General features: G+C 33.8%; 3 protein-coding genes across 6 annotated transcripts; 2 read left to right on the plus strand and 1 right to left on the minus strand.

Annotated features, from left to right (window-relative positions):
* Positions 1 to 1,422: 1,422 nt before the first annotated feature.
* Positions 1,423 to 5,418, plus strand: LOC140758072 (26S proteasome non-ATPase regulatory subunit 6-like). Of its 2 annotated transcripts, none has more exons than XM_073094086.1 (8): positions 1,423 to 1,630; positions 1,727 to 1,841; positions 3,380 to 3,470; positions 3,563 to 3,708; positions 3,812 to 4,031; positions 4,100 to 4,208; positions 4,763 to 4,931; positions 5,109 to 5,418. In XM_073094086.1, exons 1-8 carry the CDS (start codon positions 1,492 to 1,494, stop codon positions 5,281 to 5,283), a joined length of 1,164 nt encoding a protein of 387 aa, XP_072950187.1. In that variant the 5' UTR covers positions 1,423 to 1,491; the 3' UTR covers positions 5,284 to 5,418. The 2 variants fall into 2 exon arrangements, with proteins under 2 accessions (XP_072950187.1, XP_072950188.1); XM_073094087.1 differs by having other exon boundaries at positions 4,841 to 4,931.
* Positions 5,419 to 14,233: 8,815 nt separating this feature from the next.
* LOC140758068 (uncharacterized) lies at positions 14,234 to 17,029 on the plus strand. 3 transcript variants are annotated; one of them, XM_073094081.1, is made up of 4 exons: positions 14,234 to 14,406; positions 14,925 to 15,063; positions 15,161 to 15,329; positions 16,626 to 17,029. In XM_073094081.1, exons 2-4 carry the CDS (start codon positions 15,004 to 15,006, stop codon positions 16,820 to 16,822), a joined length of 426 nt encoding a protein of 141 aa, XP_072950182.1. In that variant the 5' UTR covers positions 14,234 to 14,406; positions 14,925 to 15,003; the 3' UTR covers positions 16,823 to 17,029. The 3 variants fall into 3 exon arrangements, with proteins under 3 accessions (XP_072950182.1, XP_072950181.1, XP_072950183.1); XM_073094080.1 differs by having other exon boundaries at positions 14,951 to 15,063; XM_073094082.1 differs by having other exon boundaries at positions 14,954 to 15,063.
* Positions 17,030 to 19,378: 2,349 nt separating this feature from the next.
* On the minus strand, positions 19,379 to 21,242 carry LOC140758295 (uncharacterized). The gene is made up of 6 exons (XM_073094395.1): positions 20,934 to 21,242; positions 20,765 to 20,856; positions 20,560 to 20,684; positions 20,414 to 20,463; positions 20,070 to 20,144; positions 19,379 to 19,987 (listed from the first exon to the last, which is right to left on the minus strand). Exons 1-6 carry the CDS (start codon positions 21,185 to 21,187, stop codon positions 19,561 to 19,563), a joined length of 1,023 nt encoding a protein of 340 aa, XP_072950496.1. The 5' UTR covers positions 21,188 to 21,242; the 3' UTR covers positions 19,379 to 19,560.
* Between the last annotated feature and the right edge of the window lie 5,769 nt (positions 21,243 to 27,011).

Below are 27,011 nucleotides of genomic sequence, written 5' to 3' on the forward strand. Positions count from 1 at the left end.
TTTACTATTTGTAAATAGAGCCATATAATTTAGCGAATATGTGCAAAAAATACCTTAGGTAAATTTGAATTAATATCAAGAGAATATTCCGTTAAGTAGAGATATTTTATTTATAAAATAATTAAAATACCCGTATTTTTAAAATAATTAAAAAAAACCCTTAGTATGACTTAGTTAATGGTATTTTTATAATTTTCTTAGTATAGTTAACTTAACCTAGATGTTTGGTTAGGTTTAAGTAACAAACCTTAGAGTATTTTCTATACATATTCACTAAATTATGGAGCTCAATTTATAAATAGTAAATATATAGTGTAAACTATAATTTTATTAAAAGACAGAATGATATATGCAAATTTCCCTAAAATTAAGTTTGAGCTTATTATAAAATCAAACTTGAATTAAAGTAATTTTAATTTGAACCAATTTTGAGTGAGATTTGGAACATGGATCAATTTACGCTTAAATTGAGTCAAGCTTAATAGTGAGATATAAAATCTAATATAGTAATATTACGAGTCTTTAATGTTGATCTAAAGGTTCATATTTTTAAGATGCTATATTATATAATATTAAAATAGTATAGTATTATTTTCGAGCAATTTCGAGTGGAGCTCTTGGTACTCTTTTCAAATTAGACAAGCGTATATTTCTAAATCTAGATTAACTAATTTAGCTATTTCAAGGTGCACAACATATTATTCTAGTTGTTTTCTTTGTTATTATTCACTAGGTTTAGGTCCAAGAATTATAGATAAGTTGGATTATTTATGTTCTTAGTTTGATATTTCTAATTATGAAAAAAGATTAAACAATAGATGAGGCTTGTAGTTGTAGGTACAAGAATTCCCACCGCTTCGCCTATACTACTTTAAAAAATTTTAAATAAGTTCTTGTACTTACGACTAAAGTAAAGCCGTCAGTTTTTCTGTCAAAGTTAATGCCCCATCGCGTTTGTTTAGCAAAATAAATGGGTTTTTGATATGATTTTTTTTTAATCCATATTTGTCTTGTTTTTGGATATGATATAACCACTAAACCTTATAACAAATCAGGATTAATAAAATTTATTATATATTGACATTATCTAAAAAGTAAGAGAAGAAAATACGTATCTATATTTTTGAAGAGAAATAAATACTTTAATTTATTATAAATTTTTGTGCATACTTTATTAATTTGATAGAAAAGTTAACAGTATCACTTTAGTTATAAGTACATCGGTAAAGTGACTATAAGTAGGAGGGAAATAAAATATATTTAACCCTAAAAAGATTTATTATTAAATGTGAAGAAAATATACATACCTTCTTTATGCCAACGCATTTTGAAAAAAAAAATGGCTTCCGGATCCGTATCTGCAAGCAATAAAGATCCGCATCCGATTTCCTTCAAAAAGGAGGGAGGGAGGGGAGAGGAGACGATAGCGAGAGCGAGAGCGAGAGCGAGAGCTTGGAGAAGAAGAAAGGAAAGCAACAACGAAGCGGCGCCATGGAATCGCAGGAAGAAGGCAAGCAGCAAGCTCACCTCGCCCTCGCCAACAAGCTCTTCCTCCTCTCCCACCCCGACGTCGACGATATCGAGAAGGTCCGCCTCCGCGATGAAGTCCTCGACGCCGTCAAATCCGATGGTAACCCTCCTCCTCCTCCTCCTCCTCCTCCTACTCCCTTGTTCTATTACCGGAATGGCCATCAAGACTCATCGTATTCTCCTCATCGTTCCCTAGATATGGCCTCCCTCTACGAATCACTCGTTGCCGGTTCAGTGCTGGAGATGGACACGGAGCTGCTGGATTCCATGCGAGGGCGGATCGCGGACGAGATGAAGAAGCTCGATGAAAAGTGAGATATGTTCTTGATTCGAATTATCTTGTTTCTTCTCCTTCTATGGGTTGGTATTACTTGTTTTGGATCTGGAGTTCTCAAACCCCAAGAATTTGAGAAGGAAGAACAGCGCAGCAATCTTTAAGATCGGAGTCTTGTTGGTGTCGTAAGTTCTTGGTTGTCACGATTCTGGATGATACTCTTAGGTTCCTGTTCAACTCGAAAAGTATTAGAACCCCTAAAAGTTTAATATGTTCGCTGATAGTAATGTGTTCATTTCCACGGGTTAGTTTGAGCAAAAACTTTGAAAATACATTGTTTCTGATTTTTTTTTTTTATCATGAACCAAAATGGTTTGACTTTGTAGCCCAGCTTCAGGTGGCTATATAGGAAAGCAAAGCATTCCAATTAAAGTTTTACGAGTAACTTCAGACCATATGCAAGATTGGTATGGACTTCTAGTATCTTACAATGAAATATGAATCATGGAGTTCTTTTGAGCTATCTGGTTAGCTAGTTGATGTATAGGTAACAAGCACTTAGTAATATGCCCAGTCCTTATTGTAGAGGAGGATTTATATGGCTTTGAACTGTCTGATTGCTATTTGAGGTCCACATACTTGTTTATTAATTAATTGTATCTAGGCCTTGCTTCTTCTTGATATCTGTGCCCACCTTTTTTAATAACACCTCTTTGAGGGGATTAAGTCCTAAATTTTACACTCCAAATCAAGAATGTAATATATGAATTGTAATATATTTCCTTCAACAGAATCAGCATACTTATAATCATTTTGCTAACTTTGTCAATTTGTGAATGCTGGGCACTTCAAATAGCTATATGTGTGTAATGCATGCACCATTGTGAAGCTGCACAGATGGTTTTAAATACTAAGGGTACCCTGACGCTGTAGGTGTGAGGCAGGAGATATTACCTTTTCTACTTGAGTAACTGTCAGGCCTTTTTACTTTACTTTGTGTCAGTTTAGGTGTATATTGTGCTCAATTGAATCAAATTGAGATGCTTTAGTTGGTTTTGGTTCCAACTTCAGTTAATTTGGATCGATTTTTAGTTGATTATTTAATTGGATTAGCCACTTGTTAGTTTGGTATAGTCTAAGATGTGTGGTGTCTATGGGTTAGTTTAGGTTAGGATCTGTTCTTTGACTTCCAATTTGGGTTAACTTGAGATGCAAATAGATTTCCTAGGAGTAATTTGAGAATCCCGAATTATTCTGTCACAATGTTGTTGGTAGAAGTACTGTAGTCACTCACTTTTGTTAATTTAAAATAGAAACTGCCTCTCCATCCTTATCTTTTCCAGAAAACTATCACTTAGTTGATCATGAAAATCTAAAAGTAATTCCAAAGCATCATTGAGATACGAGTCTTAAAACATGGATTCCTTCTTTGACTCTAGTAGAGGCCCATATTATTCTGATTTATAAGAAAATATTATCTAATTAGTTACTAGACAGACTATCTTAAAACCTTGCCCCTTATGTTATCCATCTAGTCTTGTAGTATCATAAACAATACATATTTCATATGTAAAGGATTGCTGATGCTGAGGAGAACCTAGGAGAAAGTGAAGTACGCGAAGCTCATCTGGCAAAGTCCTTGCATTACATTCAGATCGGCGATAAGGTACTTGTGTATTCAGTTTTCCACCCTAGGACTGTCGTGCGAATTCTCGTTGCGATAATAATTACACATTGTTCGTCACCAACGAAACACAGGAAAAGGCACTGGAACAGCTTAAAATAACTGAGGGAAAAACAGTTGCTGTTGGTCAAAAGATGGACCTTGTTTTCTACACACTACAACTTGGCTTTTTCTACTTGGACTTCGATCTCATTTCCAAATCTATTGATAAGGCTAAGAAGTAAGTTATAACTTATAAGATACTAAATACTTACTGGTCCTACTCCATTACTCTATAATTAGTTATGCATGATGCTGAAACCTTTTGCTGGATGTGATTAAAGCTTATTTGAAGAGGGAGGTGATTGGGAGAGGAAGAATCGCTTGAAAGTGTATGAAGGCTTATATTGCATGTCCACAAGGAACTTTAAGAGAGCAGCCAATTTATTTTTGGATTCCATTTCAACTTTCACAACTTATGAGTTATTTCCTTATGATACCTTCATCTTTTACACTGTCCTCGCAAGCATTATCTCCTTGGACAGAGTCTCAGTCAAGAAAAAGGTACTAAAAGAAAACCAGTGTGATTCTGTTTTGTAGAATGATCTATATTCTAATGGTAAATTTGGCAGGTTGTGGATGCACCAGAAATTCTTGCTGTGATTGGGAAAGTACCCCATCTCTCTGAGTTTCTGAATTCTCTTTATAATTGCCAGTACAATTCATTTTTCTCTGCATTCTGTAAGTACTAAACGTCTGTTTTTCCTTTCTTGCAATAATTTGTAGTTCACATAATACTTATTGAATTGAGTTCTAAGTTTCACTTGATTTTTTTGGTTTAGTCAGTAGCTACATATAATGTTACCATGGTTACCTGACCGATTAGACATCATAATAGAGTATGAATGTATGCCTCCATTTCAGCTTTAATCTGTATTAAATCTGCTGCTAGTTCATTTCAATATTATCTGTTAAGTGTTTATCTTGCATATATTAGGTTCTAAAAACTAACAATCGGAGAGCAACTTCCGTTTGTCTTTAAACAATTGATATTTTTGCATCATCTTTTACTGCCATCGTGCCATCTATCTATTAAGCAGCTTCTTTATGTTTCCACCTAACATGTTCCATTTAACTTAGTCCTCCCTTTTTTATCTTCTTGCTCTATGTTGCTTGAATGCTTCATTTGCTATTAATATACTGATGTATGCTGTATATAGTATAGTTTTGTTGAAATTTCTATTTTATGCAATGGAAATTTAGCTGAGCAAATCTTTTGCATGAATCATTTTCAGCTGGCTTGACCGAACAGATCAAATTAGACCGCTATTTACATCCTCATTTTCGTTTTTACATGAGGGAAATTCGTGCAGTTGTTTATTCTCAGTTCCTTGAATCATACAAGAGCGTAAAGATGGAGGCAATGGCAACAGCATTTGGTGTCACTGTAGATTTCATAGATCAGTAAGTACTTCTGGATTGGCTTTACTTATAATCATATCAAGTCCTTATGGTCAAACTTTTTTATGTTCTTTGATGTTTCTCCATATTTTATATCCTAATAATATGATGAGGACTTAAAATATTTCTAATACTTCTTGCCGCATAGAATATTGATATCCAAGCTTTCCCACTTTTCAGGGAACTATCTCGCTTCATAGCAGCTGGGAAACTTCATTGTAAGATCGACAAAGTTGCTGGTGTTCTGGAGACTAACAGACCTGATGCAAAAAATGCACTCTATCAAGCAACTATCAAACAAGGAGATTTCTTGCTGAATCGAATCCAGAAGCTTTCGCGGGTGATAGATTTGTAATTTTTGTTTGAATGCCTACACGATGGATTATTTCATCCATTTTCTGTCAGAGCTCCTCAAATCAATACTAAGATTGTTACTCCATGTAGACTCGACTTTTGTCTTGACCTATCTAAAATTGCCATTAGTCTTTAACGCTTTGATATCTTATTTGTGGTAGCACGTTATGTTTTATTTGGGGTTTCTGGGAGATCTGAGGGAGGTCATAAAATTAATGGCTGTTAAAGGATAGTATGATGCAGTTTTACACGGTGTTATGAGAGTATAGAAAAACAAGGATTATTGTGTTGAAGGCGCAAACTGGTCCTAGGTCGGCACAGGCGTGCTAGTGGAATACACTGACACATCTTTTAACACACATCTAATATATTGGGGTTAATTATGCTGACTCTCGTAAAGTATACTTGATATTTGTAGAAATTCTCTAAATTTTTTTAGGTTACAATGTTATCCTTTAACTTTGGGGCAAAGCGAAACGAATAAAAGTGGTGATAAAAAATATGTAATGACTAACTATACCCCTAATAAGTTAATGAGGTCATCAATTTAGCCAGCAAAAATAAATTAATTTATAAAATTATTTAAATACCCTTAACTAACTTATGCAAGTTTTTAAAATAATTTATCCTACTGCCATTCCCTCACTGCCCATTGTTCATCTCCCCACCTTCCCCTCCTCCCCCAGCTCTTGCCTCACTAGCAGCATGACGATGATTGTGCCACCGATGAGATCTTCTCCGACGATTGATGCCACTGACGAAGAGTTGAAGTCATCGATCACATCGGTGACGATGATAAGCATGCGTTGGCCTATGCGGACGGTGAAGATGGGCCATATTAGATGCATAGGTCACGGGCCACGTACATGAACGGGCATCGCTAGAGGATCACTTGGAAGAGGTTGCCCACTATTGGCCACCCTAAGGGAAGTTTGTCATTGCTCACTTTCGAGTAGTGGCGCCACTAGAGGTTGATTAATATGGTGGCGGAGGCAAGGAAGAAAGAGGTCACTGAGATCCTTAGATAGAGTTTTGCTGGAGACATACTAAGTGTGGACCCTCGGATTGGTGCTGTAGAGGAGGGCGAGGACCATGACCACAACCGAGGCGCCGCCTCGAATCTCATGCCTTGATTCAACCACTGCCCAATTCGCAAGTGCGTCGAGGAGGCCAATGGTGAAGTCGAGTTGCGTAGAGAGGGCAGGACAAGAGGGAAAGAAGCAATGGAGACCCTCATCGTGGACCTCGTTGGCAAGCAAGCCGTGGGTGGTAGAATCGTTGGGAGGGAGAGAATATAAGGAATAAGGGAACAGGGAGGGAAGATAAGTGTAACACCCACCTCCAAATACAGGTGCTCATATAATTTATACATAATATATAGGATAAACCTAATATTTTCACAAAAAAAAGCTAATGGAGTTTAAATTACTATAGGCCACAACAAGCCCTAAAATATGTATCCCTATACCTCATCAAGACAATGTCCACGCTGGGGTTACAATTCATATAATTTATTTTACAATACCAAAACAAATAAAGAAAAATATAATCAAATCTTCACCAGCTCCTTCATAGACTCAGAGTCATTTACTGATCTAAAAAATATTTCTACCAAAAGGTGGTGAGCATAAAGCCCAGCAAGTATACATCTTTACGGTCTAAAAATAGGATAACGAATGATGTCATATGATACATATGTATGCCAACATGATTATAGTAATGCATCTATGCAGCATATTCATATCAATAGCTCACATATATTAAATAAAGAAAACACATGACATGTATCATTTAAATTATCAAATCATTTATATCAAGCTCACAAATCATTTATACCAAGCTTACAAATTATTATAACATGCTCAAAGAGTTATCTATCACATAATAAATATAGGTTCAGACATCATCTCAAACATCGAGGAAGGGGGCAAACAACTAGCGGTAATACCGCCCGTACATGTCTGGCGACGCTATATATAACTGGTTATCTGTGGCCACCGTACTAAGGACCCAGTCATAGGCCCATCATCATCAATATCGTCACCGCTCTAATAAATCATCGCATAGAGTAGAATTATTATTTGTAGCTGAATCATTGCACATAGCAAAATCATTGCATATAGCGAAAAAGAGCTCACAGCAAATTTAAGTATGTATGATATGCGATGAACTCATAAATAAAATATTATTTTAATATTACACTATTCCTAGACTACAATGAATTCACTTGTTTGTCAATGCTTCCAAGTTAATCAACTCCAACTGCCTCACTGATCATCCTCGCACGATAATGAATCTACCTCGATAATAAAAATAATATACATAAGCACAAGGCTACCTAAATTAATTAATTAATTAATCCGGATAGCTATTACGGGTTTGAGATATGTTCATCTAAGAATCCTTACATTTATTAATCACGTAGAGTTAGTATATTAATTTTGACACTATGACACACTATTAAGAATTATTAAATATAATTATCATCACATTTACCGTTTCACCCATTATTGTCAATTTAAAGTAAAAGAAATAGATCACATTCAATTACCTATATTGAATATAAAGGTACCTCTAATATAGTTACTAAACTCCAATTAGAAATAAATTCCAATTAAAAGCAGATTCATAGCGGTAATCTTATGGTAATGACTCATTTATCAATATTGATTTATAGCAATTATTATGACTAACTAATTTATCCTTGAAAGATGATTAATAATTAAGTCTTTAGCTGATAACAATAATTAAATACGATGACTAACATAAATTTAAATAATTAGAGTGTTACCAACCTGCTTGGACTAGCTCAAGGCCAAGAACAAAGCCCCTAAGATTGGGCCTGAAGCCCTGAGGCAACTAGGCCTAAAAGTCTTTTAGGCTAGGCCGCAACCTAACCCACTAAATCACCAGAGCTGAGCTGGGCCGCACCCAACACAACTCACCACAGTTGGGCTGGGCCACACATAGCCCAACCCACCAGAGCTGGGTTGGGTTGTACCCAACCCAACTCCCCCAACACTCCCCTCCCTTCCTCCAAGCCAATCCAAACACAAGAAAGGCAGCCAATGGTGAGGAGGGGAGCACACCGGCGAAATGCCAAGGGAAATCGGAGAAAGAAAATGAGTCCAAAGAACATAGGGGTCAATGGCAAATCGCTGGTTAGCTAAGATGATTGGCGGCAACGAGGGACCCTTTCCATGGCCGGCGGCTATGGAGGTTGCCTTCACACCTCACTAAGCCACGAGGGCCTCAAAAGTCGACTGCCCAAGCTCCTATGGAAGGAGAGGGAACTACCAAGGCTGACACGGGGTAGCATAAGGCCATTGGCTGACCAATCACCCGACTAGAGCGGCGACGGAAAGGAAAAGGTAGGGGGGAAGACATTTTAGGCTAAATTAAATACAGAAATAACTTCGCAATATGGGAGAGGACTCACTGATGAGTATGTCCGTGGCGATGGCAGGCTCAGGCACGCGGGAAGGGGAAGAGGAGAGCGGCGGCTGCGAGGTGAGGGAGAAAGGAAAGAAAAGAAGAAGAGAGCGGGGAAATGAGAACGACGTAGGGGAAGAATGGGGCACGTGCCCCGCACATGCAATTTTTTTAATAAATTTATTATTATTATTATAAAAATTATATGGGATGTTACAATAAGGGTATAATCATCATTATTGTTAGACTAAAATAAAATTAGCTTCCCTCTAACAAGCGCATCTAGGTTATTTTACATTTGAAATGACTGCCGCATAAGTTAACTTCCCCCCAATTGACTAACAGAAGTATGACATTGAAATTTTTCTAAAGCTTATGAGTGACATTATAACATAAAAAAGTTTAGGGAGTCTTCGTGAAAACTAGGTATACTTCAGGGGGTGTTAGCATAGTTAACCTAATATATTATTTAGAGTATTTGGATAAGGTTTTAATTTGAATATATGTATTAATAGTTTTTATCCTTGGATAATATTGTAAATGACTTATTTTATTAAAAATATAACAATAGTAAAGTAAAAATAAAACTCAACACATAATATAATTAAATATATTTATTAATTGATAATAATTTAATAACTAAAATTAAAAATCTAATTGGAAATAGAATGACGAAAATGATCAAAAACTTCATTTATTGGCAGAAGAATAACATGAGAATTTTATGTTACATATTATCGATAATTTTCAAAATTCATTCCTTGATACTAATACTTGATGTAAATAGGAAAATTTTGATGATATTACAAAAGGTATGACTATACTAGATTATTAAGGTGCTGGACCTAAATTGCACTTAGGAGAAATGTGATTACACACAGAAGGCTAGTAATTTTGCAGTTTTGGATTTTATTTGTCTTGTGTTTTGTAAACTGACTGATGTTAATTTGGATTGAGTCTAATCAATACAATTTCCAGCTCACTAATGTCGATGCTCACAAATCACTCAAAAATTCTCTTATTCTCTTATACTTCAGGGGGTGTTAGCATAGTTAACCTAATATATTATTTAGAGTATTTGGATAAGGTTTTAATTTGAATATATGTATTAATAGTTTTTATCCTTGGATAATATTGTAAATGACTTATTTTATTAAAAATATAACAATAGTAAAGTAAAAATAAAACTCAACACATAATATAATTAAATATATTTATTAATTGATAATAATTTAATAACTAAAATTAAAAATCTAATTGGAAATAGAATGACGAAAATGATCAAAAACTTCATTTATTGGCAGAAGAATAACATGAGAATTTTATGTTACATATTATCGATAATTTTCAAAATTCATTCCTTGATACTAATACTTGATGTAAATAGGAAAATTTTGATGATATTACAAAAGGTATGACTATACTAGATTATTAAGGTGCTGGACCTAAATTGCACTTAGGAGAAATGTGATTACACACAGAAGGCTAGTAATTTTGCAGTTTTGGATTTTATTTGTCTTGTGTTTTGTAAACTGACTGATGTTAATTTGGATTGAGTCTAATCAATACAATTTCCAGCTCACTAATGTCGATGCTCACAAATCACTCAAAAATTCTCTTATTATGTGTAACTTTCAAAAATTACGATGTTTGGTGAAATGCTAATATCCTACTCTGACTGTCTTATTTTGTACTCAGCCTATGCATGTGTGATCATGCAATTGAAGATGATCAATTTTGTCTTCAACTATTTACTGATAGCTTTTAAGGGGAAACTGGTAATTGTGCCCTTTTTGACAAACACGTTCTCAGCGTTCTCCGGGAGAGGCAAACACTGTGGGTTGCTATTGCGAGGCACAAATATGGACATTCGATCGTAGGTGATTAGGCTGAGACCAGGTTATTCGTGGCTCTAGAGGGTAGTGTGTCAAGCGGCGAATGCGATGAAAGAGAAGCTAAGGGTGAGTGAAAGAGGAGCTAAGGGTGAGTGTTGGCAACGAGGGAAGGACCTCTCTTAGAGGACATTTGGCTTGGTGCGATGCCGCTCGGAAGGTGGCCATGCCTCATCAACGTGCACTATTTTAATGAATCCTCACGTGTGGCTGACCTTATGCAGCATGGAGAGTGGTATAACAACAAGCTTATGAGAGGCTTTAACGATGACATTGCTTTCTCAACAGCCGTGGAGGTGAGAATGCAGACAATTGGGTGTGGGCCTTAGATGCGAGGGGGGAAGCTAAGACTAAGTCAATTTACAACTATCTAAGGAATCCCACGGGTTGTAGATGGGATGGGTAAAAGCAGTTGTGGCGGATCCAAACTGTGCCTCGCATCAAAACCTTCCTATGGCTAGTGTTCTAGAATAGGGTGCCTACAAGGGTGTACCTATATGGGATAGGCTAGGTCGGATAGCAGCTGCAAGTTGTGTGGATTGCTCCAAGAGACAACAACTCATCTATTCTTCCACTATCGATTCGCTCTAGAGGTCTGGACTTGGGCTGCGCAGCTAGCAAGTTTGGATAGGCTTATGGGGGACTAGATGGACAAGGAATATATAATTAGAACTTGGGGATAGGATTCAAATGGGGATGCTTGGGCCAAGGTGGTAGTGGCAGCCACAATGTGGGGCATTTAAAAGGAGCGCAATAAAAGAATCTTTTGTTCCGTGAAGACAACTCTAAGAGTGGTGGTGATTAAAACGCTTCAACTAACATAGGAGTATAGGTGCCAGCTAAAAGAAGATCACTGCCGGAGTGGTTCGAAGGAAGAAGTGACAACCTCCCCCAAAAGGATGGGTCAAAATTAGCACTGTTGGGTACTTTATGGGGAGTGACTATCAAGGTGGTGCAAGTTTTTAAGTGAAGGATACGTTGGGTAAGGTTAAATTGGCAGGATTGGAGCCTATTTCTAAAACTCTACTAAACTCTATGAGGTCAAAATTGTACAGATATCACTTTTGGAGGCACGGGGGAAATTGGATAAGAATATAGTGGAGATAGATGCTCAGACCATGGTCCAAATGTTTCAAGACGGCAAAAGTGTGCAGTGGCGCCTTAGAGGCTTGGTGAATGGCTGCCTCTCACTTTGGCGTCGTTCGCGAATGTTGTGTTTACTCACATGTATAGGAGTGGCAATAGAGCTATGGACTAGTTGGCAAAGGCTGGTCGGAGGCTAGCGGGAGGCCGAAGGTGGGGCTCGTTGGATACCTAGCCTAAGGAGTTTTTTGATATTATTGTATTTGATAGCTAAAAGAGTGACTCGGCTTGATGTAAGCACCGACAACTCTTTTCAATAAAATGATAGCTCTTTTAAGCAAGTGCATTTCTATTGTGATCAGTATCAAATGCTATTCCTTTGTGTGACATGGAGAAAAAGAAGATTAATTGTATTGCTACCATGTCTTAATTAATTGACTGTTTGGTTAGATAGAATAAGTGTCTTATTTCTAAACAAATCATATTTATTCCAAAAATTTCATGCCAAAAACAATATAATATTTTAGAATAGATAAATAGGTTTTATTTGGTATAAAATTTTTAAAATAACTCATCGCTTATTCTAAAACGTAAATGACGATTTTGCCCTCTTTAGTACTAAAATCCATCACTCCCCCCCCCCCCCCCCCCCCTTTTTTTCCTATTTCGTTCCTTTACCATCTCCACATTAACAACCCAAAACCTCCTCCGATTTGGCGATCCTTCTAGTTTTGCAGACCACCGACAACCCAAAACCTTGATTGATCCAACGATCCATTGACTCTTGTGCACCACCGACAACCAAAAATCTCCATTGATCCGATGGTCCATCGAGTTTTGTGCACTACCAACCATCTATAACTTCCACTAATTAGACAGTCTATTGAGTTATGTGCCCACCGACAATCCAAAACCTCTATCGATTTGGTAATCGATTTGAGTTCTACACACCACTAGCAACCCAAAACCTCCACCAACCTAACAATCCATCGAGCTTTGCGCACCATAAACAACCAAAAATCTCCATTCGTCTGGTGATCCATCGAATTCTAGTATCTCTAATAATTGGAACTCCATTGATCCCATAATCCATCGAGTGTGCACTACCGACAACCCAAAATCTTCATTGATTTGGTGATATATCGAGTTCTATTAACCACTGATAACCCAAAATCTCCACCAATTTAGTGATTTATCGAATTTTTTGCACAACTGACAACCTAGAACCTTCATCGATCTAGTGATCCATAGTGTCTTGTGCACCACTGACAACCCAAAACCTCCACTGATCTAGCGATCCAACAAGTTTTGCACACTACAAACATCACAAAACCTCTACAAATCTGGCAGTCCATCGGGTTCTATGACCTACCAATAACATAAAACCTCCACCAGATCAACAATCTATCAAATTCTGTGCACCCTCATAACCTAAAACCTCCATCAATCCAACAAATTATCTAGTTCTGTGCATCATCGACAATCCAAAACCTCCAACAATTTGCGATCCATCACCATGGATAACTCCAAACCTCCACTAATTCAATGATACACCGAGTTATGCACATCATTGATAACTAAAACCTTCACAAATCTAACAGTCAATTGAGTTATGTGCATCAATGACAACCTAAAACCTCCACTGATCCGACAATCCATCGAGTTATATGCATCACTAAGAACGCAAAAGTTTTACTGATCCATTGAGTCTTGCGCACCACTAACATATGAAAACCTATTGAGTGATCTGTCAAGTTCTATGCAGCATCGATAACCCAAAACCTTCATCGATACAACAATCCATCAAGTTCTATATGCCATTGACAATCCAAAATTCCACTGATTTGATGATCAAATATTCTATGAATTACTAATATTTCAATCTATGATTTATGTCTCTTGATTTAGTTATGATATTCCAACATTTCAGCCTTAAATTTGAAAATATTGAACCCTTTAGAGTTTTATAATGAAAATAATATGCTTGATTTTTTTTTTTTCGAATGAACATTCAACATTTTATGATAGTAAACTTACCAAATTGTTCTGCAGTTTATCTTTTATACAAATTGCTGAATAATTTAGTGGTATTTTAAGCGACTCATAATATAACAGCCAAGCCAATTAAAACAATCCCGGTAATAAATTTGGTGAATGAACTAAAAAGGTTAAAAAAAATACTCCATGAAGAATCAGTTTGGTTAAAAACTCGGCTTGCTTCTATAGAGATCATTTGGAAAGCACGAATACTCTAATATTAGTGGAGTATCCGATACGTATCAGATTCGGATAATTGTTAGATACGATTTGACTATGCATTGAATATGTTTTTGAAGCATTCAGTTTAAATAACTTAATTTAATTTCTGGATGTGGCTAGGATACGGCTGGATTTGCTTTGGATATGTTTTGAATAAGCTTTGTATAAGATTTAGTCTTATTGGGTATATATCGGCCGGGTATTGCGTAGATATAATATTTTAAACCCGTTAAGCCATCGTCCTTTACCCGTTAATTAAACTGAGAGAAAGAGGAGAAAAAAAAATGGGGTATCGATCTCCCAATCTCCCTTCGTTCTCTCTCGATAGCGACGACGGCGACGACGTCCTAGATCTCTTGACAGGGTTCTTCTACTCTCGACGGCGGCGCGAACCCTTTCCTCTCTCTACGACGTTCTTCCCCGTTCTTCCTTTCCCGACGCTGGGCTTCTCATAGAAGGTATCCCTCTTCTTCTCCTCCCTTGGCTTCTCCTGTCCATTTCTCCTTTCTCCGCTCCTTACATGGAATTTTCCTTTTGTTTTCTCTATTTATTTTTTTCTTTTTCCTGTTTTCTTCTCTGTTCTGTTGAATTGCATCGGACCCTCATCTCTTCCATGGATTTTCTCTTCTGAATTGCATCAGTCCCTTCTCTGTTTTATTTTCTTCTATTGCATTTGTCCTTGCTTATGTTAAATTGCCGTTTGAATGGTTAGTGGAATGTTGTTAGAATGCTTATCTTAAATAGAACCATTCTATTGATCAAATAGAATGCTCAGTAGATTTGCATCGGTATCTGTTTTATGCTATTAATTGCTTATGTAGATAATAGATATATTGAATGCAATCTCATGTGTTTTTTATTTTACATATCTATGTTGTCTTTTACTTTATGCACATATACATGTATATATTGTCATTAGAATTATAAATATTTATCTATTCTTGTATACTAGATGTATTATATCCTTCTTTTTTAGGATTTTTCTGTGTCTGTGCTTCGTAGGAGACCACGATATTCTTCTTCGATTGGAACCTCGTTAGATCTCCTAGTCCACCATGGCTGCAATCTATAGCCTCTTCATCATCAACAAATCCGGCGGCCTAATATTCTACAAGGTTAGCTCCCTTGGAAACCCTATCATCTGTCCCTGAAGTTTTACAATATCATCTTTCTCTTGCTCATAACTAAATTGGTGACAACTTTCGAATAAAGGATTATGGATCTGCGGGTCGGATGGACACCAACGATAGCTTGCGATTGGCGAGTTTGTGGCATTCGATGCACGCAATCTCACAGCAGCTATCACCCACCGTTGGATGCACTGGGATCGAGCTCCTCCAAGCCGATACCTTCGATCTCCACTGCTTCCAATCCCTCACTGGTATTCCTCTTTACAGTAAAAAAAACGGCATTTTTAAACTTATTTAGTTCATTTGTTAGGCTTTGCTTTGTTAGTGTTGATTACTTCTGGAATAGTAGAATTTGATTGGTTCTGGAAATAACCCAATGATTTTATTCTTTTAATGTCATAGTATATCAGCATTTTACGTGGAAAAAAAATCCTCAGGCAATTGCAAAATTGGCCTTTTTTTATTGAAAACTGTTGAACATGCTATCAGCTTTAACTGAGAATAATCAGGCTTAAATTCTCATGAGTTGTACGCTTCCTCACCTAAGTTGATGGCTATCTGGTCTAAATTTGTTTCTAGGCCCCATGTGGTCAATTTCTTAAGCTTTTAGATTTCAAACTTCATCAAAACAACACAAGTTTGGAACAATCATGATAACATTTCACCATGGTAATGTGATGACATCAAACTATAATGCCCCAGAGAAAACTTCTACTGAAAATATCCAAATAGGGCCTCTGTTGCATAGGTCATACCATGGCCTTAAGCAAATAGGCATGAGATGTATAGGTGGATAGGCATCTTTGATGGAGAATGGTAGATTATTAAGTTGAACTGCAACTGGGCATAATTCTTAATCTGAAAAGGATTACTAGGGTTAAGTGGGCTGGAGAATTGTTGAGATCTTCCTGTTTTGGAGGATTTGTTGGCCCTAGCCTTTATTTGTTGAGGAGAAATTAATCATATTCGAAGTTGTTGATGTTTATATTACTTTACTAGTCGATCATAGAATAAAAATAAATTCATATTCTCTTGGCCTGTTTTGTCCTCTGCTGCTTGCATTGCTGTCTCTTGAAGTCTTAATAATCTCATGGTTTCTGTTTGAGGAACAAGTCTACTAGCCATAGGATTGTTAGTTTAAGTATTCTAACTCGGAACTGAGTCCCTTAATTTGAAGTGCAGAGGTGCCTGGATGGTAATAAAATGCTAAGGCAGAAATGATCAAAAGTATTTGCAATTCGAACCTCCTTTTCGGTTTTGAGATTATGGAGCTAACTAATAAAGAGATATTTAGAAACCCTATGTTCATACTATGTTGCAGTTCTGCCTTCCACCTCTTTGTTGATAAATATGTAATGTATTAAAAGTATCTATATCATCCAGTTCAAATTTCTTACGAATAATGTGGCTATAGAATAGATTAGATTTATACTCTACTCTAATATAAAGGTACTTCTTTATGTACTTAAAATTGGGAATAAGATGCCAGAACGAGGATTTCTCAATGCTTTGTTACTAATACAACTGTGGTGATTTATTTCCAACAGGAACAAAATTCTTTGTTGTTTGCGAGCCTGGCACGCAAAATATGGAACTTCTACTTAAAGTCATCTATGAGTTATACACGGATTATGTGTTGAAGAACCCCTTTTATGAATTGGAGATGCCGATCCGGTGTGAACTTTTTGACCTCAACCTTTCTCAAGCAGTTCAGAAAGACCGCGTTGTGCTTCTGGGTCGGTGAACTTATAGAACTAACTTTTTATCTACTCTGTGATTGTTCTCAAAACCTTCCTTATTTTCTATGGTATCAATTGCAGAGATTTATTACTATTTCAATTTCCAAGTACTTTTGTTTACGTTGAGTAAATGCACGCTATCAGTTTTCTTTTATGTACTTTGTGTTATGCATCAAGCTCCTTTGAAGAGTTATAGAAGTAATTTTCCTTTATATTTTCCTCTTATTATGTTCAAGGTGGATAGGCAATCTATTATCTTGGATTGGATCTTTTTTTTCTCCATCAGCTCATAAAGCATAAAGTTTAGTAATACCTAATTCTATCCTCTCATTATTTTAGACCAAGTTAAACCAAATTAATAAAGAATCATTTTTGCCTTTGGAAAAATATTATCTTAATTAACTATCATTTCAATCTTTTTCTCTCTCCTCACAAAACTTTTAATAGAATTTTTTTTTTTGAAATTATTGGTAAATTTTTTCATGTCAAATCAAAATAATAATGATATCACTCATATTTACCTTTCAGAAAATACCACTTTAATTAGTTGTCATTTTAGTCTTTCTCTTACTCTCTCTTCTCTCAAGCTTTTCAACAAAATATCTTCTAAATCCATCAGTATGCTTACAATTTAAGTCTTTTTTGAACTGAAAGTTTCAAAATTGTTTTGAACTCGGTGTTTTCCTCCATTCTGCTTATCACTGGCCTTGTGCACCAAAATATTATGGCAAATACTTCAATACCCCTTTAAAAATTATAATATTAATCTAACGCTATAATAGCCAGTTTTCATACCTAGTACTTGGCCTAACTTTCTAATTTTCCTATTATACCTTTGAAGTATGCCTAACTTCCCGATTTTTCTATTATACCCTTGAAGATCTTAGTCGTTAGATCTCCATCAAACTGACTGAAAAATAATTAACTTTATGGTACGGAAGAACCGCTCTAAACATTTTTTTTTTTGCCGTTTAAGATTTCTCTCTTAAATATAATTATACTTTAATTATAGAATATATTATTTAATATTAAATAATTTAAATTTAATTATTTGGAGATAAATTTCAATTTAAATTTAATTATCTATCTTTATCTATTAAAATTTAATTTGAATCAATCTTAAACTAATAAGAGATATATGTAAATAATAAAAAATAATTAAAGTGATAAAACATAATTAAATTTTCATCAAGTTAACTATAAAAGACATCAAAAAATAATACCCTTATTTTGATATATATATATATATATATATATATATATATATATATATATATACATATATATATATATATATATACATTACTCTATATATATGTCTTTTACTTGATAACATATTAAGATAATATAATTGTCAAAAAATAATATGCAAGATTATATATTAAAAAATAATAATTACCTATTGAACCGGTAATATCTTTCATTCTTATTATACCCATGAAGATCTTAACCGTTAGATCTTCATCAAACTGATTAATAAAGAATTAACTCTATGGAATGGAAGAAACGCTCAAATATTATTAGAATCACAAAAAAAGGATGACAGGTTCTCTCTAAATTTAAATTTAATGCCCGGTAACTTTATGTTAATTCAACTATTTTAATAATATAATATGTAATTATCTCATTGAGAGCATCCCAATAGTTTCCATCATAACTTGAACAGATAAAAATATGATAAAAATATAACGCAAAATACTACTTTCAATCAATGATTTATTTTATTGTTTGTAGCCATGATATTCCAATGTTTCAGTTTTTAATTTAAAAATAGTGAATCTTTCAGTTTTTTATATTGAAAACAGTATGCTTGTTTTTTTTTAATGAATTCTTAAACTATTTATGTTTTATGTAACAGTGAAATTGATGACCCTTTGGTAGTAATTTTAGTGGGTGAACCAAAACTGTTTAAAAAATGTCATTTGTTAATTTACCCTCTTTAGTACTAAACACTTGTGATGGTATTTATATTGTCTAAATTATGATTAATTAAGCCAAATTATTTTTAGCCAACAATTGTAAAGATAACCATGAGAAGATAAATTGTAAAATAAATTATAAATTATATTTAGTTTTAAATATATTTTCTATCTTTCGAGAGAAGAAATAATGAATATCTATTTACATTAAACTAAATAATGAGTAATAAGGTCAATTCAATCATTTATATCCCTTATTTCTAACTATCACAACCAAATATCATTTTATCCCATATTTTTATTCCAACACTTGCCCCTTTCTTTTGCAACCAAACACCCAACAAAAAATTAAAATAAAGAATTCCTTTATATTTTGGAATAACTCAACATTGTCTTCTAATTTTATTTTTTCCTTATTCCTCAACCATACTGGTACTCTGAGCTATCAAAATAATAATAATGCTCAAATTCTGACATTCAATTGATACTTCTAATCCTTTGCCAAGACTACAGAACGATTAGGTGAAATAGGTTTGAACAATCTTTTGTTCATGGTTTGCAGCTCATCCATTCTAAAAGCATATGATTTAGTCAAACAATATCATGTGAGAAAGATATATTAGTCAAACAATATCATGGTATTGGAACAATTATAATTCCATTGAGACAATTAGAGTGTTGTTTTGGTTTTGGCTCATCATCTGTTTAGAGAGCAACCAAGCTGACCACTTGATACAACAAATGAAATGTTCTGAACATTCTTCTCTAATCTTTACCAAAGTGAAGACAGACTAAAATTTTATATAAAACAAATATCGGTAGTGCTAAATCGGTCGGCTTCGAGTGCGAATATGAATAGCTCTGGAGGCCATTGCTCTTAGATTAGCTCGAGTAGACTGCAATGCATTTCGCTGTTGCTCACGAGTAGTCTGAAATGCTACCATAAATTCTTCTCTCTGCAACCTATAAGCCAATGCAACATCCTCGGATTGGCTTGGTACTGCTGCTGCTCTTCTTCTGATGTTTTGATCCCTCCTATCAACCATTCGAGAAACCTGAGTGAAACTTCTTGTATTGATGCTTCTACTATCGCTATGCGTGTTACTACTGCTTCTCTCAAGGCTTTGATCCCGGGCTCCACTACGCCGTGGAGTTGCATCAACTGAATTCTTTCTTGCCTCTACTTCTTCAGGAAATAGGAGTTGAATGGTGTTCCAAAGGACTGTATTCACAGTGCAAGATCTCCCATTGCTGCAAGAGTTATAGAGCCATTAGCTTCAACTCTTTTATGGGATTAATCCTTGAACTCATAACGGGCGCAGGCGAGATTTACCTGATCAGCTGCCTACATTTCGGACAACGTTTTCCACATTTCGCTGCAGAATGTTTCAGGCATTTCATGCAGAAGCTGTAACAAGAACAAAAGTATGATGGTTGTTAATCCCCTAAGAGGCTGAAACAATGGAACAAGATGGACTAACTAGTGATGATAACATCAATAGTCATGTTTATCTTTTACTGGTCACAATAGAATTCATATTTCAATAGGCAAATTGCTAGCTGGAAACAGAGATGTTCACATTGGATTCAAAAGAAGAGGACAGTATATACTAAGTAATTTATCTTTTCCTCCTTTTAAATGCATTTTTTTTTCTGAACAAAAACGAAGTTTTTCACCTGTGCCCACATGGAGTAGTGCTTGGCTCGAAACAGATCTCCAAACAAATCTAGTAAATTTCGAAAGTAAGTCAGTCAAGATCAATCCAGAGTCCAAAATCAAAGAAAAAAAAGAAAAGAAAAGACTATCAACTCCATCTCCTTACAGCGCAAGAGAGCTCTTCCTTCAGCCGATCCATACACGGCAATGCATTGCTCGATGATTTCTCCTCCTCCAAAGACCCTTTGTCTGATAGCTTCTTCTCTTCGTCAACAACATCACCACGAGAATCTACAAATCAAAACCCAAGAAAAAGAAAGAATGAGAAGCCATTACGAGTACATAAATCGTAGGTTAAAAAAAGTAGACACCTTTTGCAGCATCTTGTAACTGTTCATCGTCATCGAGAGCAAGAACCAGTGGGGGAATCAAATTATCTGATCGCCTTCGAGACCTTCGCTTCCTACAGCAATGGAAAAACCCCATTAATCGGCAACGAACACCAAACGGCGATTTGGGTCATCGTGATTCGATGAGAACCTATTGGAATTGGTGGTCGGAGGTGATTTGAACTGGAGATTGGAACGTTTCTTGTGGCGCGAATCCCTCACAGGGGTGTCTTCGACGACGAGGCTGGCGACGAGGAGCGCTTCCTCGTCCCACCCGGCCATTTCGGCGGCCGACCGGAACCCGGGGCTTAGGATGCTCTCCTTGGCCATGGAAGTTGGGGCCTGCGAGGCTCTTCTTGGTGGATTCCGGGGATTGGTCGGGCTCTTGATTTCCTTGTCTTCCATTTCTTTTTCGCTTATGGGAGAACAGGAGAGAGATAAGCGAGAAGAGAGAGAGAGAGAGAGAGAGAGTTAACGGTCGAATTTTTGAAATGGAGGATGACTAGCTTACTAATAAAACTTTTTAAAGTAGGATTAATTACACTTAACCCTCTAAACTATCACCGTTTTCTTATCGTATGACACACTCGGAGGAATCTATATAAATATTTTTCTTAATTTAAAAATTTTATATAAAATCATAAGATATAATAATTATCGCTATACTTTCTACGTATAAAGTAGTATTTCTAAATTGACAAAAATACTCTCATATGATATAACAACGTAGAGAGTCTAATATACGTATAATAATCATTTCAAATTACTTTTGCTCGAATATTATGTCCCATTTCTAATATATATAATTTTGAATGAATATCCATAGAAAATTCCTAAAATGTTGCTCAATAAAAATTAAAGAAATACACGTAAATGACTAAATACGCTCATTTTTAAATTTAAAATTTAAAAAATATATTTTTTTCATGCATAAAAGATATTTTATTCATGTGCTATAATATCGGCTAATACAAGATTTGGTCTTTTCTTAATATAAATATAATTGTAATTGTAATTAGTTAGATTTAACTAATAAAATAATAACCAATTTTGAATGAAATCTCAATGATATTTTGAGGAATATAATTATAATAAATAGTTATGATATTTTGAAAAGTTTTCTTTGGCAATAATGTAAATATTCCTGCACCCAAATGCAAGAATAATAATAATATAATATAATATAACAGTTCCTGATGCTGCCACGTGTCACCCACATTCAATCACAGCCGTCCAAGATTTATCTCTTGAGTTATATATCCCTTGTTGGCCAGTGTGCATAAGTATAATTCAATGGGGTTTAATCAAAACCCTAGTTAGATTAGAGGAGGCAATCCTTCTCCTATCTATATATAATTACAGGAGAAATTCCACATAGAAAATTAGTTTTTATTATCCATATGGGATAAAGGCAATTAAAATTTAAAAGATAAGAATGCTATAAATATGAGGGATAGAAGCAATTATATAAGTAATATTTGATAAATAGACTTACACTTTCTGAACTATTATTATTTTTTATATAAATTCTTTAAATCATTAAAAATATCTTAAACATCTCTTCAATTAAGTTTTCATTAACTTTTCATCCATAAATTATTACGTGCAAGTCATCTGAGCAGCTACATTTTCTTTTCAAAGGGATATTTTGTTTACGGCGTCGAAGATGTGAGATAATTTTAATAATTTGAAGAGTCTATGTGCCACAAAAATATTCAGACGAGGTATGTGAGAAAAAACGATAGTTATTCTAAAAAATATTTAAGTATATTGAGCGAGTACATTGTTTAATCTTAAAGCTGACTTAGACTCTTAATACATAATAACACAAGGATTGGATAAATTACAAATTACACCCATTTGGTTAAAATTAAATTATTTTTCTAAACTTTTATTTGTATCACTTTTTCTCTACGCGGTTTAGATTAATATAAAAACTAACTAGCCGTTAATATAGCCATGAAATAACTATAATAATATCCATGTGATATTAATAGTCTCATTAGTTGAGCAACTATGAGATAATTAAGATATTTTATCCTATGATCATATATTTAAATGGAGATGCATATTAATTGAGAGAGAACTAAGATTAGAGACTTACAGTCTTTAAAGGAGCGAATAAGAAAATACATTTTTATTTTAAACTCAAAGAATAAAATATGTGAGTAAATTTTGTACCTCTGGATGTCCATTCATGTAGGAAAAATCTCTTCTTTTAATATTTCTATAGTTTTAATGTTAATTTTGATGAAATATATAATAGTTTCATATTAATCTATTATACTTTTGTCTCAAAAATTTAGATACGTTTTTTATTGCACTCTTCCTAATTATATTTCTATTACAAAGTCCCTATTTTCACTATTTTTTGATTGATTTGCCCTTGCCTTATATTTTAAAAGTTTCTAATAATTTTGTATTAATAAGACGTGTTTTTCATTCATACGCAAAATATAGAGTATTTTAGATATAAAAAAACTCTTCTTTTGATGTGAGATTTGGTGCGAGGAAAAAGCCGTCACCATTTTTTAAGCTATCCATCCTCGTTCCCCTCCTCCTCCATATCATATGATACTGTATGGATCTTTTTAATATGAACATTGATCGATATTTTTTATATGCGTTGAAAATTTTATTTATTTTATTATGAACTAACACTGTAAGATTATTCTATTAAGTAGAGATATTTTATTTTTAAAATAACTAAAATGCTCTTATTTCTAAAATAACTAAAATACCCTTAATGTGACTTAGTTGATAGTATTTTTATTTTTAGTATAGTTAACTAAACTCAGAGATTAGTTAAGTTTAACTAACATATCTGACAACAGAATGTTTTCTCTACATATTCGTTAAATTATAGAGCTCAATTTATAAATAGTAAAAATATAGAATTTCGTTAAAAGATAAGATGTTATATGTAAATTTTCCAAAATATAAATTTATCGATTTGAATAATTAAATTATATTTCATTCATTATTTATGTCATATATTTCTCATAAAAACTTCGATGTTTTTTTATATACGTCAAAAAGTCCTATGCAATTTTTCTCTAATGGGTATTTTCAAATCTAATCATGTTTAAAATTTAAAATTTAAAATGATCAATTTGAATAATATCTTTCTTGCAACAATTTTGACTGACATATTTTATATGCACCGGAATGCTTATTCAATCATTTGTAACTTTATATGTGACGAGTATTTTCAATTCAACTATTTCAGAGGTTTAAAATTTTTAATCTGAGTAATATATTTCATTCACCCATATTATCATATTCTTTTCATAAGAATTCTGAATTATATTATTTTATATGCGTCTAAAATTTTATTTAATGCTCTAAAATTTTATCACTACTAAGTATTTTCAAAAATATGAATAAAATGGTGATTTTTTTTTAATTTTATTATTTAAATAGTTAAATTTGAAGATACTTATTAGATACAAAATTATAAAGAAATAAATAAGCTTTCCAACACATAAAATAATATCAATTGGGATTATTATAAGAAAGATATGAACAAAGGAGAGAGAAAAAAAAAGTTAATTTTATTATATAAACGATCGAATATAAAAATACTCATTAGAGATTAAATTTTAGAGAATTAAATAAGTTTTCTAATGCATGTAAAATAATACTAATCAGAGTTCATATTAGAAAAATCCTGATACTATCATAGTATGGAGATAAACAAAGACTTCAATAATTGCACTGCGAACAAGTTTTTAAAATGATACGAAGGAGGGACGAGGACGAGAATAAAGAGCTCAAAAAATAATTCTTATCCCTCGCAGCTTTCCCTCACACCAAGTCTCACATAATAAGAAAGAGTTCTTCCTTTCAAAATTAAATAAAATTTAATTTTAATAAATGACTTGAAATGTATCAAAACGTTTGTTAAATTTTATTATTTATTTATTCTTCTTATTTTTTTTATTTTTTTATTTTTGGTCCAACTCGTAGTAGTTGGATATCATATAAACTTCAAGTCAAAACCTTTGAAGAACATTATAACACTTGTATAGAAGTTCATTGCATAGTTGGAATATGAAAAGGTCTAAGTTCCCTCTCACACGCATACAAAGAGTTTTGGTGGCTTCAAATCTACTCTACTCAACTCTATTGCAATATAATTGTCCTCTTTGGTCAACATTATTATTGAGGGCAATTTTAGGTATTTAATTTTTGTTTTAAATGATGGAATATTCTCTAGTCATCAGCAAGTATTAAGCTAAATTTACCTCAAGGTGTTTTTCAATATAACAAAAAATAAATTCCACAAGTAAAATAATACATAAAATATTCTATCAAAGATATTCTTAGCTTATAAGCTATTTATAAACTAAACAAAGAGACTCGACTTCCTATATATATATATTAGACAGCTATGCGAGCCTATAAAAAAAAACGAGACTCAATATGTGGGTATATACCACTGCGATGAGAAAACCAAAATCTCAATATCTATCAGGGAAGTGAACCCCCTCACCTTTGTTGTCAGCTGATAGGATTCGACCATCGGGATACAGCGGTGGTCTTGAAACACAGTATTAACATTTTGTTAGAAATTTAAGAGGACAAAGGATAAAATGTCATCTTCACATTGCCTTTCATTAACCACCTTCCGTGTGTATGTGTATGTCTTCCAATTTGAGTGACTAACATAATAATATTAGTAGCTTATTTGATCATTCCTCTTCATATTTCTCTCCTAATTAATTTTCTAACCTAATTTGTATAAGTTGAGGATTTGGTATGACAAAAGAGAAGCTTCCTCAAACTTTCTTATGCATATTTGAGTGTGAACTAAGATTATTTTTTTCTTTAATTTTCTTTAGCTTTTTTTCTAGCAGTTCTTTTGAGTGGGATTAGAGCCAAGATTACAATTTAATGGCTTCTTAGTCCAAGTAGTCTGCATATATATAAGATTGAGAAAAAGTCTACCCATTTAAAAAGACTTATGAATCCATAATAAACTATTAATTTAGCAGTAGATGATAATGATCACTTGGATCTTTAATTATGTCTACCACTCTACATCATGGTGATCAATTGCTTTCGTTATGCAGTAGTAAACGATGATGGAAAGTATTAATTGCCATGATCCTCCTAATCAGACAATTAGGATTAGTAGAAGGGTTTTCTTGCATCTAATTCATTCTTATCAAAAGACCCATGCAAGTCTTGGTCATTTATTTGGAGTATTTATTATTAAAGAAACTTTTTCCACGAGTGATTTTTAATGAATTTTAAAAGGGGTGTACAAATAAATAAGTGATTTTTAAAGGGTATAGATGTAAAAGAGACCTAAAAAGCTTAGGTAAGAAAAATTGCATATAACTCCCTCCTGTCTTTTAAAGATATTCTGGTTTACACCCTATACTTTTACTATTTATAAATCGAGTCCTATGATTTAGCGGATATGTGTAAAAAATACTCTGCCGTTAGATCGGTTAGTTAAATTTAATCAAATCTCTGAGTTAAGTTAACTAAACTAAAAAAATTATTAATTTTTTTTCAATCAAGTCGTACTAAGGACATTTTAGTCATTTTAAAAATAAGAGCATTTTAGTTATTTTAAATATAAAATATCTTTACTTAACAAAATATTCTGACGGTGTAAGTTCAAATCTAACCTAAAATATTTTCTACACATATAAATAGTAAAGATATAGGGTGTAAACTATAATTACGTTATAAAATAAGGTGTTATATACAAATTTTTCTAAGAAAATAAAAATTAAAAATTACTTCTATCTTCTATAACTTCCATCAAAATTATGATAACGGTTAAAAAAAAATTTATGATAACAATATGATATTTATTTATATGTATATTAGTGTGTGATATTTCAAAAGACATTCATTCTTCTTCAAAGGTTAGGTGTGTGTGTGTGTGGACCCAGCGAACTGCCGTGCAAGCTTACGAGGTGGTTGATGAATTGCCAGACAAAGTTCTTTGGTTTTTTAATCTCATCTTCTTCTTTTATTTTATCTCTCATACGATCGAAACTTGCTAGAAAAAAGAAAAGAAAAGATTAGTTGAAATGGAGACTTCATCACACGGCTTCCGTCTGTAGCTCAATCGTAGAAGCTTCTTTTCCCGGCCTTTCGTTAGGTCTACCTTGACTTGATTATCATAATCTACACGGCAACGGGCAGCGGGCAGCCCCGGGCGGCTGCCCTAATTTGGTAGTATGTATTATATGATGAACAGTGCTAA

The sequence above is a fragment of the Typha angustifolia genome, chromosome 3 (assembly GCF_048772165.1).
Source record: "Typha angustifolia cultivar Huaian chromosome 3, ASM4877216v1, whole genome shotgun sequence".
Classification (NCBI taxonomy): Eukaryota; Viridiplantae; Streptophyta; class Magnoliopsida; order Poales; family Typhaceae; genus Typha; species Typha angustifolia.